At 33.4% G+C, this 25,900-nt stretch overlaps 1 protein-coding gene across 1 annotated transcript; it reads right to left on the bottom strand.

The window, feature by feature from the left end:
- Nucleotides 1-1,486: 1,486 nt before the first annotated feature.
- Hacl (2-hydroxyacyl-CoA lyase) lies at nt 1,487-25,285 on the bottom strand. Its single transcript, XM_072538628.1, has 8 exons — nt 25,020-25,285; nt 22,659-22,958; nt 11,240-11,387; nt 10,311-10,578; nt 8,695-8,992; nt 5,324-5,509; nt 4,311-4,555; nt 1,487-1,787 (listed from the first exon to the last, which is right to left on the bottom strand). Exons 1-8 carry the CDS (start codon nt 25,068-25,070, stop codon nt 1,568-1,570), a joined length of 1,716 nt encoding a protein of 571 aa, XP_072394729.1. The 5' UTR covers nt 25,071-25,285; the 3' UTR covers nt 1,487-1,567.
- Nucleotides 25,286-25,900: the final 615 nt, after the last annotated feature.

Here is a 25,900-nt window from a genome sequence, read left to right as displayed (position 1 = left end):
CAAACTGATAACACTTATATGGAACAAACAGAAAAATACCAACAAAATGGCAGGAAGGTGTAATAATCCCCATCCATAAAAAGGGAGACAAAACCAAGTGCTCTAATTATAGAGGCATCTCCCTACTTAATACGGCATATAAAATCTTATCGTACACCCTATTAAGTAGGCTGACACTGTTTGTAGAAAATTTCATGGGGGAATACCAAGCCATAGAATACCTTCAGAAAACATAGATCGACCATAGATCAGATCTTTACTCTAAGATAGCTGCTTGAAAAAGGATGGGAATTCAATAGAACTATCCATAATATCTTCATAGATTTCCGGCAAGCGTACGACAGCATTAAAAGGGATCAGATGTGGAATGCAATGGCAGAACTTTCAGTTCAAAAAAAACTTATCCAGCTTGTTAAGTTATGTGTGAATAGCTGTAGATCCAGAATACGGATAGGTAACAAACTCTCAGAACCTTTCGAAATAAGCAGTGGCTTGAAACAAGGAGATGCGCTGTCACCTCTCCTCTTTGATATCATCCTGGAGAAAGTAGTAAGAGCAGCACAACTTAAAACAGAATTACTGACAGTAAATGGACCAAAATTATTACTAGAATACGCAGATGACATTGACATTGTGGGAAACACAGTCACCAATGTGAAGGAAACTTTTAATAAATTGGAGGAGGCAAAGAAAACTGGTTTAAGGGTAAACGAAGAGAAAACCAAATACATGTGCATCAACAGACAAAAGGGACGAGATAGAATAAGGCAAAATATTACAATAGACCCATATAACTTTGAATGAGTGGAGAGTTTTAAATATCTCGGAGCAACAATCACTGCAGATAACGATATCGCGGAAGAGATTAAAGGAAGAATTCAGGCAGCAAACAGATGTATGTACAGCCTCCACAATACTATTAAATCTAAAAGCGTAACACGAACATCAAAGATTAGAATATATAAAACGGTGATTAGACCGGTGCTCATGTATGGGTGTGAGACGTGGACCCTGACCAAACAACTGAAAGAAAACTTACATGTTTTGCGAGGAAAATCCTCAGAAGAATCTTTGGGCCTTATCATGACATTCATAGAAACCAATACCGAATGAGAACAAATGCTGAGGTCAAGCAGATGTATAGAGCTAGCGATATAGTCCCAGAGATTAAATCCCAACGTCTAAGATGGGGCTGGCCATGTCCATAGACTCCCTAATAAGCGTTTTGCCAAGTTAATATGAGATGAAGCCCCCACAAGAAGAAGACCCTTAAGACGTCTACGAATGCGATGGAGAGACAATATATGGTCAGATCTAAGAACAATGGGGCTACCCACTGACCCAACTATTATGGACGACCGTTCAAGATGGAAGCAAATTGTGCAGTCAGCCAAAACCCACCCCAGGTTGTAGTGCTACGAGAAGAAGAAGGAAGAAGAAGAAGTAGTAGGAGTATAAATACAGGATCAAAAATTTAAACTCACAATAAACTTGATTTTTTATATATATTTATCCATAAATTTACAAAAAGCACCAACACATCACATTTCTCATTTAACAATAAAAATTACAACTTTGACTCTGTTAGCCAATGGAATGATTGTGGTTTTCTATCAGCAGTGGTATCGATAATAACATTTATTATTGTAGGTCCGTCATTCACCTTTAGGGCTTCTTTGACAGCTACGTGCAGTTCTGGAACTGTATTAACGAAAAATCCTGTTCTTCCAAAAAGACTCATCATATTGTCATAACGCGTTACACTGGTCAAACATCCTGGAGGTGAACTAAAAGATATATAAACATAGAAATTTTAAAATAATAAAATATATAAAAAAGGAATAATAAATTAACCATGATTTCCTATCTTAAAAAGTTTTAAGGTTTAATTTAAATATTAAACAGATTCAATGGCTTAAATTTATCACACGCTTCTTGATCTCTAGTTAAGTGTTAGTTATATACCAACATTCAATGATTCAATTATTCCATGTTTCATTTCATGCCAAATACCTAAGAAGTTACATTTATTTGTATATGCCCATTAACAACATATTTTTCTATTACTGCTACTTAGTTTTTAAGTGTTTAAATTGCACTAATCTAGTTATGTTTGGATAATAAACCGTCGCCGCAATAAGTGTGCCTCTTATTAATTTTTAGCACATAATCAAAATGGTCGGACATAAATAAAAACATTTAAAGTGCTGATTTTAAAAATGTAATGGATTCGACCGTTACTTGATGAAAGTTCATTTTATCAACATTTGTTTTCAACAAATTTGTGGAAGTTTTGAAAACAAAAGTTTTCAGTCTTTTATTTCTTGATATTAAAAATGTTTTTAGTTGGAAAATTTAGGTTATGCAAGAAATAATTGAATTCTTCTTCTTCTTAACGTACTCCATCCCTAAGGACATTGGCGATCATCATGGCTCATTTGACTCTATCTACAGCCGTTCTGAAAAGTTCTATTGACGTTTTCACACTATTATCCCACTACTATAATAATTGAATAAAGAATTTAGTGGATTTTTATCCGTTTGAGTTATTTTTTTTTTAGGTGGTACAGCAGATTTTAGTAACTAAAATACTTTATTCAAATCTAAAATGTTACACCTAAATTAATAATGTATATTATTTATAACGTATAAGCCTACGCAAACTTTACCTACGCAAGAAATTGGAAGTGACAAGTAATACTAAATACTGAGACCTTAACAAATTGTAGATTAATTATAATATAAAATTTGTGTTTTTGGGGGATTACTGGCGTTATGGAGTCATTTGCCATCCTACAAAGCTAACAGTTATATTAATGTAAAACGTGTTCAAAATGTTAACCATTTAGTTCTTGACAGTAATACAACTTCCTCTCTAATTTTTTGTTACATCTCTTGATCATAATATCATATTCTGAGATAATTCTATGGCCTAGTTCATCAATTGTGTCCGATACACTTTGGAATTTAAGTAACCCCATCTAAAAGTCTAATGAAGTTAACTCAGTAGACCTTAATATACACTCTATATGTTCTCGTCGGCTAATCTATCTTGTAGGAAAAATAACGTCTGGATAAGCTCACAACATTGCAAAATATGATACTTTAAAAAAATTCTTGCAGACAATTTGTAATTAGATCACTGATTGCCATTGTTATCTCGGCATCCAACATATTTAGGTAAGTTTCACCTTTTCAATTACCGATAAATATTGGATCTACAATATAGTTACCTAATATAACTAACCAATTTGGTCGTGGTTATGATAGATCGGGGCAGGGCCCATTTGTGAGCCCTTCAGACATTTAAATCCCCTAAAGTGATTCCACTGTATCATCCTTATCATACGGTCTAGGCCCATAAGAACCTGGTCTTCGGCGGTTCTGCTAAAATCAGTGGGGGTTCCAAATCGGAGCTCTGCCTGCCGTTCCGAACATCTAATCCTGTAGAAACCTCGTGGCCTAATAGAAAGCCACAAGTCTCTTTAGTGGTAACTCCTTCGTTTGGCTCGGTTGTATAAAGGCCGAATCCAGGATCTGCCACCTCTGACAGGCCAGTCCAAGGCACCTCCAGACATGTGAAAAGGTTTCCTCCTCCTTATCGCATAGATGGTACTGTAGGCCATCCACCAATGCAAGCAGATATAGTTGTCGCCTGAGTCGACAATGACCGGTAGGCATACTGACCACCAGAGAACATCCCCTACGGCTTAGAAGGAGAAGTTGGACTGTAAGACTTTTGGATGGCCCCACTATGTGAAACCTAGTCTGTCTCTTACCTCTATCACTAGTCCAGGTGTCCTGGAATCTCCGCAAAAAATCTCCATGAGACTACCTCGACCAGTGCTGAAGGGCACTCCAATCATAGGTTCAGTTCATAGGATGAACAGTCATTCCCCACTAGTATCCAGAACAGTTGGGCCGATATGCCACTATCATAGATTCGTGTTTTACAATACGATGTAGAGGAGCTAAACCCAACAGAGTATTAAGAGCCGCTGTGGGAGTGGTCCTCATGGTTCCTGAAATGTTCCTGCAAATTGTTCTGAAGCTATTTTCTTGTGGTATTTTAATATAATTTATTATTTTTATTGGGAATTAACATCAATTTTAGTGTAAAATATGTTTATATTGACGTTTCGATTTCCACAATAGTCAATTAAACGTATTTCAAGATAATCAGGAATCTGTGTAATATTTCATGGTTTCGCAATATTTCGCATGAAATGAAATAATTAAATATCGTTTGTTATTATAATAGTTAGGTTTTTAATATATTTTATAAATTTAAATCTTTACGAAATACGTACACTTTGGCGATTTCTTCTACTCCAACACTATCTCTTATTTCATTTAATACAGTTGCTTCCATTCCAGAATAAATGCCAGAATTGTTAACTACCACAATAATAACAGGAAGTTTATATCTAACCATAGTTTCGATTTCCATACCAGAAAATCCAAAAGCCGAGTCTCCTTCTACACAAATAACTCTCTTATTTGGTTGATTATGTCTACAATAAAATGCAGCGGCAATGGCGAATCCTGGACCAACCTAAAATACCCAAATTTATACCAAAGTAAATACATGTAAATGAAGAAAATAAAATATCTCGTTCGACATAAAATAAATTATTTATTGTTCGTCCTAGTACTATACTTCATTTCAGATGTCCGTGTAGTAAAGGAATGTATTGTGAGGGACAAGATCTATGCGAAATTTTAAAGACCAACCTGCTGATAATCCGCTCTTGATACCTATTGTAACACAGACCTCTAGAGAGATATTACAGAGTTGTACTAACCTTTATCCAACATTCAAATAAAATTACCGGATAGTTAAATTTAGTTTAGTGTTGTAAAGTGTATACAAAAAGGATATTGTGGAAGTTAATAAACCGCTAATAAAAAGGTTTAAGTGTATAAGTTTTCACTCCAACAAGAGGAAATAAACGAATCAGCAACCAATTAAATCCTGTAACAAAACTAGACAGGTCTTCACGAGGATTTGGTGCTCTGCGGGAAATGGGAGGAAATAATGCATCATTTCCCTACAATGCATTTAAAAATAACGTACTGGGGCCTGAGGATGTGACAAATATTGTAAGCCTTGAAACCGGTAGCTTAAAATTCACCAACTTTATTAAAGAAAAACTACTTAAGATTGTAAGTATTGATTCATTTCCCATATGCTAGTACTTGAAGTCTAGTAATTTGTCTTCCGAGTCGAGATAAGTGTGAGATTCTGACGTGACCCTATTACGTTCTTTATTATTATTCTACTATACTTTTCTTGAAATAAATTACGAAATAACATACTTACACCCATAGTTCCAAAGGTACCAGCATCTAATCTATGCCTGGGTTGATTGTTAAGCAATAAAGTTCTTCCTATATCCATTGTATTAGCACCTTCACTTACAATTATACAATCTTCAGGTAAACGATCAAATAGGTTTTGAAAAACGGCATAGTAGTTTAATGGTACTGATATATCGGCACACATAGCCTAAAACATTATATTCGATTCTAAAACTATTTATAATTTAAAATGTTTTATGACTATGAGATATGAAATAGAAAAATAAGTGATACAGAAATATATATTCAGTTTTGAAGCCATTGAACTCTGCTTGGTTACTGCTGCTAGGTACTTGGAATGTACAGTCCATCTAATTTACTTACCATTGCACGTCATTATCATTGACAAAGATCGAAGTTGACATAGTTGCCAAAGTATAAAAAAATCCTGAATCCATTTTAAATCAAATAGGTCACATAATTGTGGATTATACAACAAAACAAATTAATATTTAATGTAAATAAATAGAAACAAAACAAGAGTTAAAAAATACTCTTGTTAAAAACAATTTGAGCCGCTTTTATGCGTCGTATAAAGATGTAAAATGGAATACATAGATATTTATTTTATGTAAAATTTAAAATAAAAACTGTCAACACCGCAACTGTCAAATAAGTGTTACCAATTTATGCCAAAATATCACCTTCGTTCGATTACAGTTACAGTGTGTTCCGAACAAATGTTCTTCATAAAAACGCTTTATAATGCATTGATACAAATTAAATGAAACATATCATTGTGTAATAGAAATCTTTAAATATTATTTCTACGCGTATATAATAAAATATGTCTAGTGGCTGTAATGACAGTCTACTCGGCAAAGTGATTCTAAAAAAGAACACACCTACCGCCTAAATATTTCGTGTTGGTAGCATGTGACCTCACGGGCTATGACGTAGATGACGTGCAAAGGTAAGTAAATTAGATGAAGTATACATAACTGATTATGAAAATAAAAGGAAATACTTGGAATAAGACTATTCTTACGATAATAGATATCATTAAACATCTTCACAATAATGCTGAGATGGCACATACCTGTCAGATTATATTATATCTGTATATCATCTGGCCTGACAGAAAGAAAAGCCATTTATGATCAATAAAGAATAATAATTATCAAAGTGCGTGGGTCTGAAAACAAAAATAAAATATCAGACTGATTGACTTAAAGAAAGCGTTTGACAGAGTAAGACTTAAAGATGTAATACATCTTCTGCATAATAGAGAAGTTCCCCTAAATATTATAAAAACTACTGAAAGCATCTACCAAAACAACAAAATGAAAGTTAGAATAAATGGACAACTTACAGAAACTATAGAAATAGGCAGCGGAATAAGACTCTAACTCATTGAGTCAAAATACTCTGTTACGTAGTCAACGCAATATTGATGGCTCAAGATGAAGATAATCTGTAAAGATTGGTCCACAGATTTAACATAAGAGCAAACGAATTTAATATGATAATCTTATCTCAGAAAACTTCTTCCTATGCCGTCCCCATTAACGGAGGTTGGCGACCACATTTCTAAAAGTTTCTCTGTCTTTTGCAACGTGGAATAATTCGTCCACAGTCATGTTTGTCCAGTCTCGAATATTTCGCAGCCATGACTTCATCTTTCTACCTATTCCCTTTTTGCCATCGACTCTACTCTTAATAATGACCTGCAGAAGACTATATTTATCATTCCTCAGTATGTGTCCAAGGTATGCAGTCTTGCGTACTTTTATTGTTCTTAACAATTTTTTGTCTCGACCCATCCTTCTCAGCACTTCCTCATTAGTGTCCATGGAATTCTCAACATTCAAAGGCTTCAAGCTTAGTAACTGTTTGCGCTTTTAACGTCCATGTTTCTACCCCGTACAATAGTTGGGACCAGACGTAACACTCAACAAACCTCAGTCTCAGAGCAGTATTCCGATTTTTGTCACAGATCAATTGCTTGAATTTTAAGAATGCTGCCCTTGCCATTTCTATTCGTACCCTGATCTCTTGGTCTGGATCTAATTCTGTGTTGATGTAAGCTCCCAGATATTTATATGTTGTCACTCTCTCTATTTGCTGTCCACCAAGGGTTAGTTGTTCATTATTTATTGAACTCCTTAAAACTATCATAAATTTGGTCTTATCTGTGTTGATGTCAAGTCCCATTTGAATGCATTCACTATTTATTGCATCTAGTAAAGTTTGTAGTTCTTCTATACTCTTAGCCATAATTACCGTGTCATCTGCAAATCTCATGGTGTTTACGATTTCTCCACCAATTCTTATTCCCTCTTTTCTTTCCCATAAGGCTTTTCTGAATATGACCTGTGAGTACACGTTGAAAAGCGTCGGATACAAGAAGCATCCTTGCCTGACCCCTCTCGCAATCGGTATATTATTTGTTTCTATATCGTTCACCTTTACTACTGCTTTCTGGTTGCAGAAAACTAAACAATAGTAATCAGCAAAGAACCAATCAGAGCAAAATAGAAATTGATGATATTATTGAATAAGTAATGGAAATAAAATTACACTGTCCAGCTTTGGAGACTTGCACAAAAAAGTGAGAGATCAAGTACAAAAAGCAAATAGACTAGCAGGATGCCTTAACAACACTATGGTGAAACAGGCACACTAACACTGAGATAAAGTAAAGAATTTATAAAGTCAGTGTAAGACCAATAATAATATATGGCTCTGAAACAGGACCCAATCCAGCCACAACACAAAGGCTACTAGAAACGGCAGAGATGAGAGTACTGAGAAGAATTACAGGAAATACGCTGAGAGATCGAAAGAGAAGTGAAGACATTAAAAGAAAATGTAACGTAAGAAGTATAAATTAATGAACACTAAATAGAAAAAAAGAATGGAATAATCACCTAAGCAGAATGGAGAAGACCCATATCGTCAAAATAGCAAGAGATAAGTCAACAATCGTGAGAAGTATCGGACGAAAAGATGGAGTGCCAATAGAGGCATTCCATAGAGGCATTAATCCGCCAATGAACAGGCAGAATTGATTATAAAGAGGAAAAAGAAGAAGTATCATTGGAAAAGGACAAGAAATAAATCTGACAAGAAAGAAACGTCGTAATAACAAAGAATAAGCAGTTCTAGCCCCAATTTTCAAAATTATACAACTGCCAAAAAACAAAAGTAGCTTCAGCAAAAGCTAAATCGGCACCAAATAACCAGATATGATACCACTTGGTACCAAAGAGGGCGAATGAAAGATATATAAAACAGTAGAAGATAAAACAAAAAAACCAAAATATGATACTGGTGGTCTATTTAATGTAGAATTTGGCAGAGAAAATTTAGCAATAAATAAGTTAATATTACCTTTACAGTCCTCTGATTATCCTGACATTTTTTTCTTAATAAACTCCACCATTCGCTGTTGTCATTATATTTGAAATTTCGTTTTTTTAAACCTGCATTTATTAGTTCTAATGCACTTTTTATGTCACTTTGTATTGCTACTTCAGATTTGACACTATTGTGTAATTCTTCAGCAGTAATATCGATTTGAATTACTTTAACATTTGGAGAAAACCTTGGAGGTCTGCCGAAATGCAAAATCCAGTTGAGTCGTGCTCCCAGAAGAAGAATAACGTCGGCTTGTTGCAAAGCGGTAGATCTTAAAAACAATAATTATATCTCTTAGGTATGATACTAATTGTTTACTTTTAAATGGCAATTAAGAATATTTCAAATTTCAGCTTCAAAAGTTTAAATGATACCTACTCGCGTGTGAAGAAAGCTTAATGTACATTACTTTGGTCAATGTTAGTATATAAAATATGCTAATAAAATTAAACTCTAAGTATATTAAGTGTCGAGGAAGTTAAAATAAAATTCCATATCGACACTTGATCATGTGTTTAACTAAATTTTAGATCATCAGATCATTTAGAGAAAGGGAAGAAGACGAACAATTTATAAAATTATGTTAGTTATACATATAGATATACGTTTTTAATTTTCTATGAAGTGGTATAGACTTTTTGAATTTTAGAATAATGTTTACCTGTTTTTCAATGATTAAATTTTGTTATCAACAAAACAGGTCATTAAAGGTAGAAAGTTTCTTTGGTTTTGTATGTTTTGTAGAAAATTATGGAAGTTGAAAGTAGATTTTTGAGAAGTGGGTTTTTTTTTTGTTTCGAATGGAAAACAGAGAACGGTTTGATTGGCTAAAAAGAAATTATGGAACGGATTAGAGATCGGAGGAAACGTTTGAAAGCCGACAAGATGAGGATCTGCTGTTTGACTTTAGCGAGAGAACATCGAATCCCGGAGAAGCAGAAGCAAATATTGTTAATCGTTTTAGTAAAGTGCATAGGCAAATGTTTGAGACGAGAGAATTAATTAAACTAAACTTATGTGATTTTCTTGTGTTAATTTTATGTGTAAAATCTATATAATTTCGGGAACATATATTTCAAAGAAATTTGTTTATTTGTATTAAAATTGTCAAAGGTATTTTATCATTATACTTTAATTGAATTGCACAAATTTAAATTCCTTTATTTATTGCCTTCCACTCATCTTGTTATCGAACCCTATAAAATGTAAAATTATTTCTGAATTCAAATAAGAACCCTGAGATAAGAAAACATATTAATTTGGCGTCTTTAATAAAAATTAATCACATATTCATAATAAAATTCATTAATTTTTTGTTTGTTTTTGGTTTGCTAATAATTAAATGTTAATTAATCAGATACCTTCTTTGTTAATTGATTCCAAAATTACAATATCACAATAATATATATATATATATATATATATATATATATATATATATATATATATTATATATATATATATATATATATATATATATATATATATATATATATATTATATATATATATATAAAATATATATATATATATATATATATATATATATATATATATATATATATATATATTTAATTTCATTAATACTACCTTGCCGATCCAACGAACTTTGAAGAAGTGTCAGGTACGACTCCTTTTCCCATTGGTGTGGCTAAAAATGGTAAATTGGCAGATTCTACCAAGTCCCTGACTTCTTTTTCGGCTCTTGAATAGGCTGCACCTTTTCCTACAATTATCAAGGGGTTTCGGGCCTGCGAAAGAACAGTTATTGCCTTTTCAATTTGTCTTGGATCTGGAAAAACTTGCGGGATTGGCATTGGTCCATACTGTTGTGGTATTTTTTCTTGAGAAACTCGACCTGAAGCAGAGAATATAAGATAAAAAAGTTGAGGTAAAATAAACTCGAAAGAAAAATAACACAAGCAAATTAAAATGTTGTATTGTATTTAAATATAATGAATTATCAGCTCCGCGTGATTAATTTCGAAGTTCGTAATAAAAATAATCGGTAGTGAAAGTATTAGTATATGAAAAACCAAATATTATATTCCACAAGGAAACCAAATTCCCGTAGCTGGCTGTATACCATGTATCACAAAAAATTTATCTACAAATTACTATATAAAAGGTTTAATAATATGCTCCTTCCATCGGTCTCTATCCTGAGCAACATATTTCCAATTTGTTCCGGCTATTCTTTTAATGTCATTGTATAAGTATTGCATAATACCAATAAGTACATACTGCGGCAAAATATTGGAACGAGACTAGGGAACAAATATTAAATGTACGACAGATTCTAGTAAAATTCAGAGAATTTAACATCAAAACGTATATGTGCTTTTGATATAGTGAACTGGAGTAAATGTGATAGATTCCATCGGGAGCACAAAATATAAACAACCTCTTTAATATATAGACAGCCTCATAGAACTCAAATTTTTATTCTCATAGAACTAAAATTTTGTGGTAATACGCCATTTCAATGCAAACATAATTGCTGATGGTTTATTACTTACCTGATAAAATATTTGCAGGAAAATCAAGATAGGCTGCTCCTGGTCGACCTGTTTTTGTTAATCTCACAGCTTTTTCGACATGAAGAGGTATTAATGGTATGCTCGGTGGACGTGCCGAATATTTACAATATGGTCTAGCCAGTTCAACCTGTTCATAAAATAAATTTAGAAATAAAGGTTTGCAAATATTTTGGTTTTACTTAAATTGGTAAAGAATATTTTAAAAAAATTAATTGATTATTATGATTGATTGATTATTATATTAATAGAGTATTATACGTATTTGAGATCGATCCAGTAATGATCAATCTTATTTATTTAGTACTCATTTCTTTATGGCATATTTATTCATAATCCCAATACAAGTTTATATCTCCTTAGACTACACTGTCCGTTGATATCAGATATAATTTTTTTAATTTATTAGTTACAAATGTGAAGCTAGAATAAGGGGTATACACCCGTTGAGAATATGGATTTCTTTTAAGACCAAATGTTGCTAGATGTTTCAAGGAACTCTCATTCGCCATTGTCGATATGGGCGACGCCTATAAACCTTTTGTGGCAAAAGGAAACAAATATAAAGAGAAATAAAACAAAAATATAGGATATTCGGAAACACTATTAATGAGATCGTCATTCATCGAGAGGAAATATAAAAAATTCGGCGGAAACGAAATCAAACCATTGGATTTGTCGATAGGTATACGGCCGTTACCTTCTTCTTCTTCTTCTTCAGGTGCCATCTCTGCTACGGAGGTTGGCAATCATCATAGCTATTTTAATTTTTGAGGCAGTAGCTCTAAATAGTTGTTTTGAGCTGCATCCAAACCATTCTCTCAGGTTCTTGAGCCATGAAATTCGTCTTCTTTCGATGTTTCTTCTACCATCTATCTTTCCTTGCATTATGAGTCGCAGGATGCCATACTTCTCGCCCCGCATCACATGTCCGAGATACTGTAGCTTTCTTTCTGTAATTGTAAGTTCAACTTCCTTCTCTTTACCTATTCTTCTCAGTACTTCATTGTTCGTAACTCTATCTACCCAGGAAACCCTCATAATTCTTCTATAGGTCTACATTTCAAAGGCGTTAAGTCGTCTCATTGTGTCTACATTTAACGTCCATGATTCCACTCCATAGTATAGTACACTGTATACGTAACATTTTGTTAGGCATAATTTAAGGCATACAATTAGAACGTGCTTTTTCGATTCTGACTTTGATTCCTGTAGTGTAGTCATTATTTATCGGCCGTTACCGATAGCTAGCAATTGATTGGAGAACTCTTTGGAAGAAAGATCCTTTAGCATCGCAACTTGTTTGGCGTAGGTCAGTTTCATAACATTCGTTCGAATCAATAGGTTCAATGTACCTCGATCATATTTACATTTACGTTCCAATTCCCGATTAAAAACATAATTGACGTAAGTAATACATGTCTTCGATCAAAAGCTGGTTATGTACTTCCTTATCGACCTCTAGATTGGGATTTCTTGAACTGACACGTATACGATGTAAAGTGTCATCTGAGATGTCATCCTTGTTCTTGTTCCACAGTTCACGTGAATTCGATGGGAAGCGTGCCAAAAAAATGATTGCAAGCAATCAGCGTATCTGACGTGAACATGCAGAAATAATTGTCATGTTTCAATATTTATAGTTTTCAAGCAAACTGAGCTGTTGACATGCTGCACTAAATTTAGGTAACTATACCTTCAACAGTTCGAAGAAATTGAAATGATATCGACCAACGGAAATTCACCAGCAACAAACGCAAATAGCAGTCGTCACTTATCGGATGAATTGTGTAAATGCAACCAAGAGCATTAGTAAAAAGCACATCCGGTTAATCAGAGAAGTCTTCGTCTTGCGAACAGTCACCTTGTCGCATTGAAATTTTTTCAATATTGACGGTTATCAATGATTGATAAATGAGTTGATAGCACTATTGTAGTATTATTAACTAATCAAATATTCATAAAATCAAGATTTTTTTTTCGTAAACTTTTACGATAATTTTATTCTACTGTACCGGGCTGAGACGAATAAAAAAAAATCAAAAAACATTCAAATCGGTACAGTTAGTGAGTTATAATTGCTGTAACTAAAACAATTTAATATTTTAACAGTATAAATTAAATATCTGGGACTGGGTCTTATTTACAAACAGATTGTGTTCAATTCCACAACATCTTTGACATATTACATGAATGCGAAATTAGAAAAGGATAATCCGAGAGATAAACACAAAGTAGTAAAAATAGAAAAAAGGTAACCAGAATTTGTAGTAGAATATAACCTGAAGCTAATATGCACGAAATTTGACCATAATAATATAATACTCGCGATCATAAAATCCGGGTCACCTTGAAAATCACCGATATTTCATTTTTAACGAGCTTATCGTAAATAATTATAACACAAATACAAACTAATGCATGTTTCTGAGAATTGTTGTCGGCTTGGCGGTTTCCTTTGTAACAAAGAATTAAAATAGTGCCGATTTCGCGGAAAAGTGCACACTTCCCAAAATGAAAGGTACCTGTAAGCCTGTAACTGAGGCTTGTTTTAAATGTCTCATTTGTGCTTCGACTTTCTGTTCAAATGCAACGAACAAACGTTTATTATTGCCACCCTTAGTGTTTATTAGTGCCACACTTAGTGACTGTTGTTAGAACGGCACGAATTGTTGCGCTTGTAGCAGACGGTCACACTCAACGGCAAGTCGCAAGAACTGTTGGCGTAAGCATTTCCTTAACCAGACGACCTTTCCGATACAGGCTTTCCGAAACCGGGCCTCAACTACGGTTATGCATCGAAATCGTCTACAGGAAGTACGAAATCGCAATGTTAGCACTGCAACAGTCAGGAGAAGACTTCGTTCTACTGGACTATCTTCTCGAGTAATGGGTACAGGACCGCCACTTCGCCGGGCGCATCTATTTGCACAACTAGCTTTCGCTCGACAATACGAGCATTGGGGAACTAACGATTGGAGCAAAGTGTTATTCTTAGATGAATCCTGTTTCTGCCTAACTGGATCCGATGGACGTGGAGTATCGAGGAGAACCGGTGAACGATTTTCACAAGCTTGCATTGCTTCAAGAATGCCATTTGGTGGAGCCTCGGTCATGGCTTGGGGAGGTGTATCTTCCGACTTCCGCACAGAATTACCCTTTATCGAAAATGGGTCCTTAACTGCACGAAGGTACATTACAGAGATTCTGAAAGAACATGTTATGCATACCATGGCAAGGCTTGGAGAAAACGTCGTTTTTAGGCAGGACAACGCGCGCCCGCGCCCGAGGTTGGAATTAGGAGGCTACCCTGGCCAGCTAGAGAATAGAATAGAAATATGCTTTATTGTCACTAAAAAGTCTTAAGTTGCTGCATGTGATACCCAAATATATATAAAAATGCTTTAGTTGCTTGTACCTAACTAAACGTACTGTAATTTCTTACTTATTCGTTAAGAAACTCTTCCACTGAATAATTATGGTCTTTCAGGTAGATAGGCTTTTGTCAATTTACTGAACTTAAGGCAGGAAGTTTTAGATTTAAGTTGCAAAGTGAGATGATTGTATAATTTTTTTGCCGAATATAATATAGAATTCTTTACTGACTCAGTGAACGGGGTCGGTAAAACGAGAACATTTCGCGATCGGGAAACATTTTTCAGAAAATAATAGCCCAAGATCCCATTGCAGAGTCACTACGTTTATAACGTAGTTAATGAACCACATTTTTATATAAATTTAAAATTAGAAGAACACATTGATAATAGGTTGTCAGTCAAAAAGTGGCCCCAAATATTTTCAATTCAATTAATCGTAATTAATTTTTGACAGATTTTTATTTCGTTCATTTATTTTTTAGATAAAATACGCTGCTCATGACGTATATCCATGTTGTTTTATATCAAATTATTGCTAATTTTTTTCTTAATATGATTATATAAGTTTGTCTGAGAAAAAATGGTGAAAAATTAGAGTTGCCAGCTGTTAAAAACGCGAGTAGAAAGAGTTTAGTAATAGTTTATTTCTATTTGTTCTCGTGAAACAATAGAAATAAAACATGAAATTACACAAAGACAATTCGTAATCGATATAACAACTATGACGACGTCGAAGCCAAAGTTTGAGAACATTGGTAAAAAGTAAGTAGCAGACTGTTTTTTATAATACTACTAATTCTTAATAGTGTTACAAGGCGTAACAAATATTTAAATCAAGAACTAAAAGAGAGAGAAGCCGGGTCAACAATTACACGGAACATGGTATAGCCGGAACACAGCTGTTGTAGTCATATCTATTGCTACCACTTGAGTGCATATTCAATATCTCGCTTAGCCACATTTTAATTTTATCTTATAAGAAATTACAAATTTTAATATTATGTGATATTCAGAATACAGTAAAATGTAAACATTGTACTCTGAACTTCAACCTGATTGTTCCATTTATATTTACATTTAATTTGAAATCGTATTAACGATATTTAAAACGCTAACCTTGTATTAAAAAAAAAATAATAAAAACTCTTGAAATAATAATTTTAATCAAAAAAATCATTATGGGAGGTTTCATATTCATTGCCAATAATTTTATATTTACATGGCACGGAAAAAAATATATTATAAGAAAATGATGTGAATAAAATGAAAATATAAAAATCTGACAAACAAATTTGGTTTTGCTCAAGAGCATTAATAATACAAATTCAAAAACACAGAGATGTATTGATATAAGTATTCACATTCTATCAGTCAATCAAAAAAATCAAAAACAGCAATTATAAAAAACTGGAATTGAGAATTGGCTTCAAATTTAAAATAGACTATACTATAGAATGAGACTAAATACCGCTAATAGACTAAAATATTTAACAAAATAGAAAATATGTGATACGAAGAAATACCGAGGGAAGAAAAACACAGATCATCTTGCGACCACATTAGAAATCCTAAGATTTCCTACTTGGCGAAACTAAATTAAGATTTTTACCACTGAGCTATCTACAACTTGCAAAGCAGACATTGGTAAATTAGTCGACAAGGGGATCTACAATTTGTATTCCATATGTCGTTCATCACGGAAAAATTCTTAGTGAATTTAGTTTCTAGTACTACTTTCTACAGCAAAGAAATAAAACAGAAAGAGGGGTTTAGATTTAATTTCAATGTAGAGCACCTGCCATCCGCTTATACGTATTTCAACCTTATTAGGTATTATCAGTTATGGAGTACGCATTTAAACGGCTAGAGTGGGAATCAAAGGGTATTAGCATCGATGGAAAGATATTCAATCATCTCAGATATGCCGATGATATTGTTCTCATAACAGACAACTTAGGAGAAGCCAGAGTTATGCTACAACAACTACAGCAAGTAACCCAGAAAGTCGGTTTAAAAATAAACTATGGAAAAACAAACATGATGACCAATCTCGTTCCCAATGAGCTAATAGAAATCGAAAAGTCGTCCATAGAACTTGTGGAAAAATATGTGTATTTGGGTCACGAAATAAGGTTAACGCGAGATAACCAAACATGCGAGCTACTCAGAAGAATAAGTCTGGGTTGGGCTGCTTTCGGAAAAATGAGAGACGTATTTAAAACAAATATACCGATCCATTTAAAAAGAAAAGCTTTTAACCAGTGCGTTCTACCAGTCCTCACATACGGAGCAGAAACCTTAACTCTCACAAAAACATCAGCCGAAAAATTGAGAAGGACACAACGAAAGATGGAGAGATCAATGCTTGGAATAAGCTTAAGAAATAGAATAAGAAACGAGGAAGTTCGTAGACGAACCGGAGTGGAAGACATTATCGAACATATTACACGGCAAAAATGGAGATGGGCAGGACATGTTGCAAGAATGAAAGACGACAGTTGGACAAAAAAATTGCTTGAGTGGAGACCACGGGCTGACAAGCGAAGCCGAGAAAGACCCCCAACTCGATGGACCGACGACCTCAAAAGAATCGTGACCAATTGGATAGCAGAGGCGCAGAACAGAAGCAGATGGAAAAGTCTCTGAAAAGTCTATGTTCAACAATGGACAACTCAGGGCTGATTGATGATGAGGTATTATCAGACCTTTATGTGTAGAGCTTCTGCATAGACGCTCTGATGATACCTAATAAGAATGTCCTAATTATCTGTTGTTGCCTTTCCATCTTTGTCTCTCAGTTTGTATATTTATTTTTTACTTTGTAGGCCAATTAAGTTAATTAAGTTAGTTTTTTACTCGACACAACTGTATAGACTGGTTTGACATTTGAAATGTGTAGTATGAGATGTTAAAAAAATACTCTCATCTAGGAATTCATCAATTTTTTATTGGAACTATTTTTAAATAAACAATCAAAACGAAAAGCCCATTATTTTGCTCATAACTGAAAAACTTGTGTCTATTTAGAGATTTCACGTCAACAGAAAACTTAAATTCGTTTGTTTATTAAAATTCGTTTAAATGTACTTGAACTTGGAATTGTCAAATAACTGTCAAAATTAAAGCACCACATACGTCAACATTATTCTGTTGATATGGAAAATTCAAATGTAGATGATCCGAGAGTAGATGCAACAAAAAGGGAAAAGATGCAACAATATCTAGATGTGATCCCCCTCCCCAAATAGAGACATCATTGCGGACTTCAATGATCTTAATTCAAAAAGCTTTGCACGAGTGTGAAAAACTTTTAGTTTCCCGATGGATATCGCATCTGTTGACCGAAGATTAGAAACAAGCTAGGTGAATATCTCTACACCACTGCAACTCAGGACACTCAAAAAACGTATACAACATTGTAAGGAGTAAAATATGGTGGATTTGCTCATATTATTCGAAAAGCAAACGCCTGCTGACTGTTTGGGCGTTACAAGGTAAAGAAAAGCTGGCAAACTCATCCTAACCCGACGTAAATCGTCACGATATTTATGTCGAAAGCCAATCATGTACCAATAATTCCTCTACAAGATCAAATAACTGTTACTGTTCATTGGTATACAACTATTTTGGCTCAAGTCATCGCTGGGCTTCGAAAACTCTAACAAACGACGAATCGCTTTCCACCAAAATAAATACAGCCGGCAAGTCCCAACAAATCTTTTACTTTTCCGAAATTCAACGATGGATTACGTGGTCCAATCCTCAGAATATGCACTTAATGCCTTAAAAAACGCGACTTTGATCATAAAAAAACTAGTGGAATAACTGTTTCGAATGTATTTCGTATGTATTCTAATACTTCGAAAAATAACAGTAAACACTGTTTTATTTCAAAGTATAAAAGATTATTCAATGTATTAACACAACTAGTAATGTAGAAAAAACCACATTCTAATCATAAAAAGAAGGAAGACGGTCTCTTTGGTCAAATATTCAAAAGTGGAAGATACTCGTTACCGCATGACTTGCATTTAATACATTCTGACCATGAACGAACTTAAACTATGTGAACCGTAAATTGGTCAAGACGATTTTCCCATCACATACCTACAAAGCATCGTTAATGGGATTCGTTGTTTTTAGAAATAGAAAAAATTAAGTAAATGAAAAAAAAAAACGATAAAATGACGTCAATATAAATCATACGTATAACCATAATTATGATTATAATTATATCTAGTAATGGAAGTATGTGATAATAAAAAAGTAGATTAAAAATAAGGTTTTCTTTAACAGAATTAATAAAGAAATTAACAGAATAAAAACTAAAAAACTATTTTAATGCACATACATTTTAATTTACCAATTATTGCTCTATTTTTATAATTTTTATTTAATGGGAATCGAGAACAGTATTCAAGAATAAATTATTTTGTTTTGGTACCTTGAAAACTAAAAAAGGTAATAATGTTAACATTTGAAAGTGTAAGACTTTAGTTAATATTAAAACCACACATTCCATCATATCAAATTATAATTAAAACTCTCCTATTAGTAATTCTGTTGTAAATTATGGAGAAAAAGTACATAATACTATCCCGATACGAGTATTTGGTCTAATATTTAAACGCAAATTGGACAAGCTCTTTATAGCAAGAACATCTGCCCATTCATTCTCGTCCGTATCCAAATATTCTTTCAACATTTTTATACTGGAATCTTTCCATTGCACTCTATGTTTATTATTACATGTATGTTTGCATATCTGAGCAGTATATCCATCGGATTGCCTTAGTCATTCCAATATAATAAGCGATTTTTTTTAAAGACAATGGAGTTATCTTTGCATGGCAAACCAAAAAAAATCTTTGCAAAGTTGTGGTGCTGAGTTAAATACACCATTTTGTTATATTGTATAGGAAATAATCTAAATTGGTACGGTAGGAAATGAAAGAAACATTTAAAAGGACATACATAGTAATATTAGTTGTCTGAAATGTTACCATGTCCAAAAGTGAATAGTGGGAGGTCAAGAAAGACGAACGATGTTGCCAAACTTATTGTTTTTTTTACCTGTCTTTTATAGCATTTGAACAATTGCAGCGTCGCATTAATATCACGTCAAGAAAGACGAACGATGTTGCCAAACTTATTGTTTTTTTACCTGTCGTCTTTTATAGCATTTGAAAAATTGCAGCGTCGCATTAATATCACGTCTAACATTCCTTTGGTAGACCGGACCACCAAACAAATTCGTTTCGTAGGTTCTCTGAGTAAAATTCATTTTAATATCAGTATAGACTTATCATTTACAGGAGAAGGTACTCAGTTAAGATCAAAATAGGCGAAAAATTAAAATAGATTTTTATCATTTACAGAAGAATGTACTCAGATAAAATTAAAGTAGGCGAAAAGTGTCGCCTTTTAAATAAAAATAAGATTTTATTTCTTATTTTCCAAATAATATCTTTGAAACCATATTTTTGTTTAGCTATTTTTAGAGGTAGTGGGTGTGAAAATAAAATTAGTTCTATAAAAATGAAATAAAATAAAAATTAACTCCAAAACTACTACTACTTCAAACAAACCACGACCTTGTGCGAAACATAAACCAAATCTATTATACAACGCCTTTCCCAACGCGTTGAGTTCATTTGCTGATATGTTTTGGCTAAGTTCGGCATCTTTTGTCTCAGTAGCTCTACGTTGAATTCCCACTCGAATTTATGCCTTTCAAATTGGTCTTTAACATCACCCAAAAATAAAAATCTAGGAGAGTTAAGTCTGGTGACCGAGAGGGCATTTTATTGTACCTTATCTACTAATCACACGTTCAGGAAAAATTAAATCTAAATAGTCTGACTTCCTGTGCAGTATTTGAAGAAAATGTTAAAACCAAATTTCGTTTAAGTTGATTTGAAGATTTTGAAGTGCAGGGATAATTCGATTTCGTAGTAATTCAAGATATTTTACTGCGTTTAGATTTCCTTCATTAAAAAAGGGCCGATAATATGATTTCCCAAACTTCCAATACAAACATTCAAATTTGTGGATACTGCTTACGCACAACACACTTAAATGCTTATTTTCAGAGACGAGTAACGTACAACGGATGAATTCTGTTTGCTGTGAATTGTGAAGGAGGACTTGTTTTTAAACAGAATTTTCTTCAAAAAAATATTTTCATTGGCTATATCCAGCATAATTTCATAGAATTCCATCCTTTTAAAATGATTATCAGAATATTTCTTGACTGGTCTGCACTTTATAATAATGGTAGTTGTTTCTTGTTTATTTTCAAAATATTCCACAGTGTTTTTTCATTCAAGTCAGTGCAATTTGTCTACTTCACTGGGTTTCTCTGTCTCGTTCTTGACTAATTTTCTTTTTAAGAAATTGATCTGATGGTCAGCAGATTTTACATCTGCCATTAATACAACTAAAATTTTCAAATTGATGAATAATTGTCAATGGTTTTTCTACGGGTATTGGCCTATTTTGAAAATCTTTAATAAATAAATTAGTTCGTTGTACAGAATGGCCCCCAAAGTACCATTTTATTATTTTACTCTTATTTTTACACTTACTAGCTACTTCTCAAATAAATTCTTCTTCTTTTTATTTCTTATTTCTCCATATTATTTCATTCAGGCAACCTTTTTTTTCCTTCTTTTATGAGGGGGAGTGATCTAAATTTTCGAAACATACCTCGGTCCTAGAAGGTGGGCTGAACTGCCTTCGAGCCTCGGTTATTCATGACTCCTCCAGCGTGGCCACGATGATATCCGAGGCCGTGGGCTAGGGTTGTTCGGGCACCATCGCCGTCAATGCCAGAAACCTACCAGAGAAAAAAACACCCTCCTCAGCGGTAAATTACCGGCCGGATCGCCCTGATTGGGACGCAACATCGACATGGCATTCACCCGATCTTTCATTCACACACAATTCTCACGAATTCCAGCACTTTCCCACTACGACGGTATTCTTCTATCCCTTTATTCTTCCCTGTTCATGTTCAATCTCACTCCTCATTCTGCCTTATCTTCTTGCTTGGTCCTGGGCACCCTGCCTACCTGGGGGTCGCCTTTCTTTTTGTTCCTTTGTTTCCAATGTTCTCCTCACATATCTCTGAACTGCTCTCCACCGATCTGACGACCTAAGCATCTCCTCCACCTCATTCAGGCAACCTGCGTCTCTGTTTGTTCTATTCACTTGATCTTCCAGTTCTGTTTCGAGTTTTCCGTAACTAGATAATGTGATGTCCGGATATTTAAACTCGATTACTTGTTCTCACTTTCCAGCTCTAATTTACATCTTAGTAGATTTGCTGTTCTCATCATACATTTTGTATTTTTTTGGGAAAATTAACGTAATCTTAATATATCTGTTAGGTATCTCGTTAATTAATAACTTTTTTCTGTATCTGCATATACAAGCTAACAATCTCAAACTGGGAACATTGGTGGTGTTTGTCAACTTAGACAGAACTTGCCAATATTTCTAGATTAGTTTACTTGTTCCCACATCATTGTTGGCCCCCAAATACCTATTATAATTTTTTTCCAAAAAATGATATTTACTTTCCAGAAAGTGGTGGAGAAAAGATTATTTTTACAAGTCAGTTTTATTTGTACTTTCTTTAAAAACTTTTCAAATGATGCAAAAATCCTTTGGCGATGATTGTATAAACAAAACACAACTAACAGTGAAACATTAGAAAATATCTAAGTATGAAACTTGAGATTTAAGATCGTGGTTTGACTGCATGAACTAGAAAAAATTTTGAAATTCCTAAAAGTCATTTGGAGAATTTAACTAAAAATGTCCCTTAAAGGGCAAAATTCCGACGACAGAACTGATTTACATGAATGCCCCGACAGTACCACATGCTGTCGACAAAAATTGAATTTCAGAACTTCTTCAGTTTGGTTAAAACACTGATGAAAGCGTATTGAAAGGACAAATAGCTTGAATTAAAAGAAGAAAAGAGATAATCATATGTTTTAAACAGCAAACATTCTTACCTGATTACACTCCTGAAATCCTCCAATTCCTTCATGATCTTGTGGAGCAGATCCACCCAAAACAAGAACTGGCCAACAATTTATTTGCGCATTGGCCAAACCACCAAATGTATGTAACAGTCCTGGACCTGACACTACCAATACAGCTCCCGGATTGCCAGTTAAGTAACCTATAGCTTGAGCTGCATAACAAGCTGCTTGTTCATTGCGCATACCAATGTAGTGAATATCGGCCATTTGTAATGCCATGCTAAGTTCAATGACTGGATAACCAATGATTCCAAAAACATATTCAATACCCTAAAAAATAAAATTTAAAATTATAGTATTGTCGATTCCAAATATCTTTCAAGACAAGATATTTCAAAAAAACAACAAAGAAATAGAATCTCCATAAACTAAAAATGTAATTTTAAACTTTAGGATTTAATTAAGTAAAATTAAATTTAACAAAAATTAAAATTTCCATCAGTCAAAAAATGTCCTAGACAAAATTTCTGATTGGTTTAATTCTGCTCTTTATTATTAAATCTTTTGTAATCTTATATGTGCTGAAAACGAAATTCTATCAGAAAACGTGAGGAATTTTCACAAAATACAAATTCAGATTTGGCCCTTTTTCCCTTCTGGACTCTGTGGCTACACAAACTGTAAATTGGATCACAGATACTATCAACCTATCTCCATCTTACTCACTGTGCGAACTCGCTGCGCAGTATGCCAAGTGTTCAACGTCATTTATTCTAGTTTGTCTAGTATGAATTACCAAGTTGGTTTTATTATAACGAAGCATTTTCGTTTCACCCCGTATATTTCTGAGATTTATAATCTAAACAGTTTGGAGTCTGTTATAGATATTAACGCAGGAAATAAATAAGAATCTATCAGCTTATGATGGCAAGAGAATGATTTAGAGTGATGATTTCACTTCTCGGGAGAGCGGCCGTGAGAAACGGTCGCTTTCATTGTGGAGGTCCGAATTTTGTCATCGAAGGATTTCGATATTGACAGCCGTGAGAGTATCGTTCAGGTTTGACCAGTTTCTAGTTTGTTTTGTCACAATTGGGCACGTAGCAAAAAGATGGAAAAATCGATAATGTACTACGAATAAAGTACAACAGTTAAACCAAGATAAAAAAAAGTGATAAGTTTTAATTCAGTTGAAAATTCAGTATTATGTAAATTGAAATTAATTTTAAAACTTGTCCAAATGTTGAAGACAAAATCGCTATATGTCTTCTTTCTGGTCAACTGAAGAAATACAAATGTTAACTTTTATTCTACATATCTAGTGCAAATTTTTTTTCTATAGGGATTTAAATTTTTCTGGTATCCCGTAATATTCTTTGTTTGTAAATACAGCCTAAAAGTTTGCATGTCAGTGCTCAAGTGATCAAAGGGCATTGTTGTGCCCTTTTGTTCAGCTAATTAATATGTAATTTTTTTATAGACAGTAAGATATAATGCCTATAATATCATGATCTTCTTCTTAGCCTTCTCTCGTCCATTTTTTGATATAGGCTTTTTCCAACTTCTTCCAACAATCTCTATCCTGAGCAACATACTTCCAATTTGTTCCGGCTATTCATTTGATATTGTCCGCCCATCTCATCTGTGGTCTTCCTCTTGGTCGTCTACCGTTGTAAGGTCTCCAATGTTTTATTGTGGCGTTCCAATGTTGGTCTTTTGTCTACCAGTGTGACCTGTGAAGCTCCATTTGAGTTTGTCAATTTTTGTTGCGATATCCTCAACTTTTGTTTTTAACTTACCCAGTCGTTCCTCTTTGTATCCGACAGTTGTATACCTAGTATGAAATAAAATGTGTGGTAAATGATTGTTCAGTTTTAGCAGTGCATATGGAGATAATTGAACTATTTTAAAAACTGGAAATGTTTATTTTGTATCATTATTTTACAAAGTTAGCAATTTACTTAAAAATCTAATTACTTAAAAGGAGCTAGAAAATTAGTTTCAGATTTAGCTACAGATTTGCAATTACTTCCTCATTTAAAAAATATGGTTAAAATTCAGTATAGAGATTACTTATCAATCCCTCTTCACCAAATATGAATTTAGATAAAATTTTCTAATCTAAATTCTTCAACTGATATGGATTTAAAAATTATATATTAATATAATTTCAAGTAAAGTTGCTCTTTTTATATTAATAAACTAGTTTAAGTTTTGCCAGAGTTTACAACTGTATTTATTACGCGTCTATATTCTTTGTTATTACTGCAACTTTGTGTTCTTTTAGAAATTAATTGAACTTACTTCTAGTTTGTTTTGAAAATAAAGATAACCTCAAATTTTATTCATTTCTAATTTATTATAATTAGTAAAAACATAGAGGATACTTACTTGCTTTTTAAGAGCTTGAGCTAAAACTGTATTTCCATCTAAGTCTCCCATTTTAAAAGTATTAAGAACAACCCAAGTGGAGTAGTTAACAAATGGATTTAAAATAGCACCGATTGTTTTATCAAGCACTTTGAAAATCTGATATCTACTATCTTTTAGAAGTGCCAACTCTTCTTTAAATTTTTGTTACAATCGTATCAACTAAGAAACAAATACAAATCCATTTCTAAACTTGTTTATGAAAATAAATATGAACTTTTGTTCATAGTTGAAGTCAACGTTGCCACATATTACTAAATTAAATAAAATACCACCACAATCAGTACATTAATAGTACAGTAATATTTGAGTGATACCATAGAATAAAAAATAATTATTTAGTGTGCCCACAGAACATTTATAAAAATGTGTCTTTGAGTGTAATTCTGATATTACCTCTTCTTAGAGCTTTCTTTCAGTTGTGAAGTATTGTTGCGTTTTGGTAAGCGAGAATTATTGCATGGAATTTGAATTTGTTGCAAATCAGACAGTTGTCAGGATTGTAGGTAGGAATTAATCAAATGTCCAATTATTACAAAATTAAATTTCAATTTGAAAAACAAAACTTGTACATTTACTTAATTTTCTATAAACTATTGTGTCCAAATGCTTTTATTAAAAATAAATAATAGTCATTCACATCCTAATTATTTATTTAGTAGTAGTTCCATCAGTTCCACTATAATAGGATACCAGCTACCTCAGTAGACTGTTATCTTCCTTAAAGTTTAGGATTGCCCGTTTCGACCACAGTTCTGTATGTTCCCTTAAAGTTAAATCTTTTAACATCGACATTCGAATTTTAAAGCCATTTAAAATGTATTCAAAAGATTATTACACCT

This window comes from Diabrotica undecimpunctata, chromosome 7 (genome assembly GCF_040954645.1).
Source record: "Diabrotica undecimpunctata isolate CICGRU chromosome 7, icDiaUnde3, whole genome shotgun sequence".
NCBI classification, from domain to species: domain Eukaryota; kingdom Metazoa; phylum Arthropoda; class Insecta; order Coleoptera; family Chrysomelidae; genus Diabrotica; species Diabrotica undecimpunctata.
The sequence above is the reverse complement of the archived record's forward strand: the minus strand, read 5'-3'. Positions and strand labels throughout refer to the sequence as shown.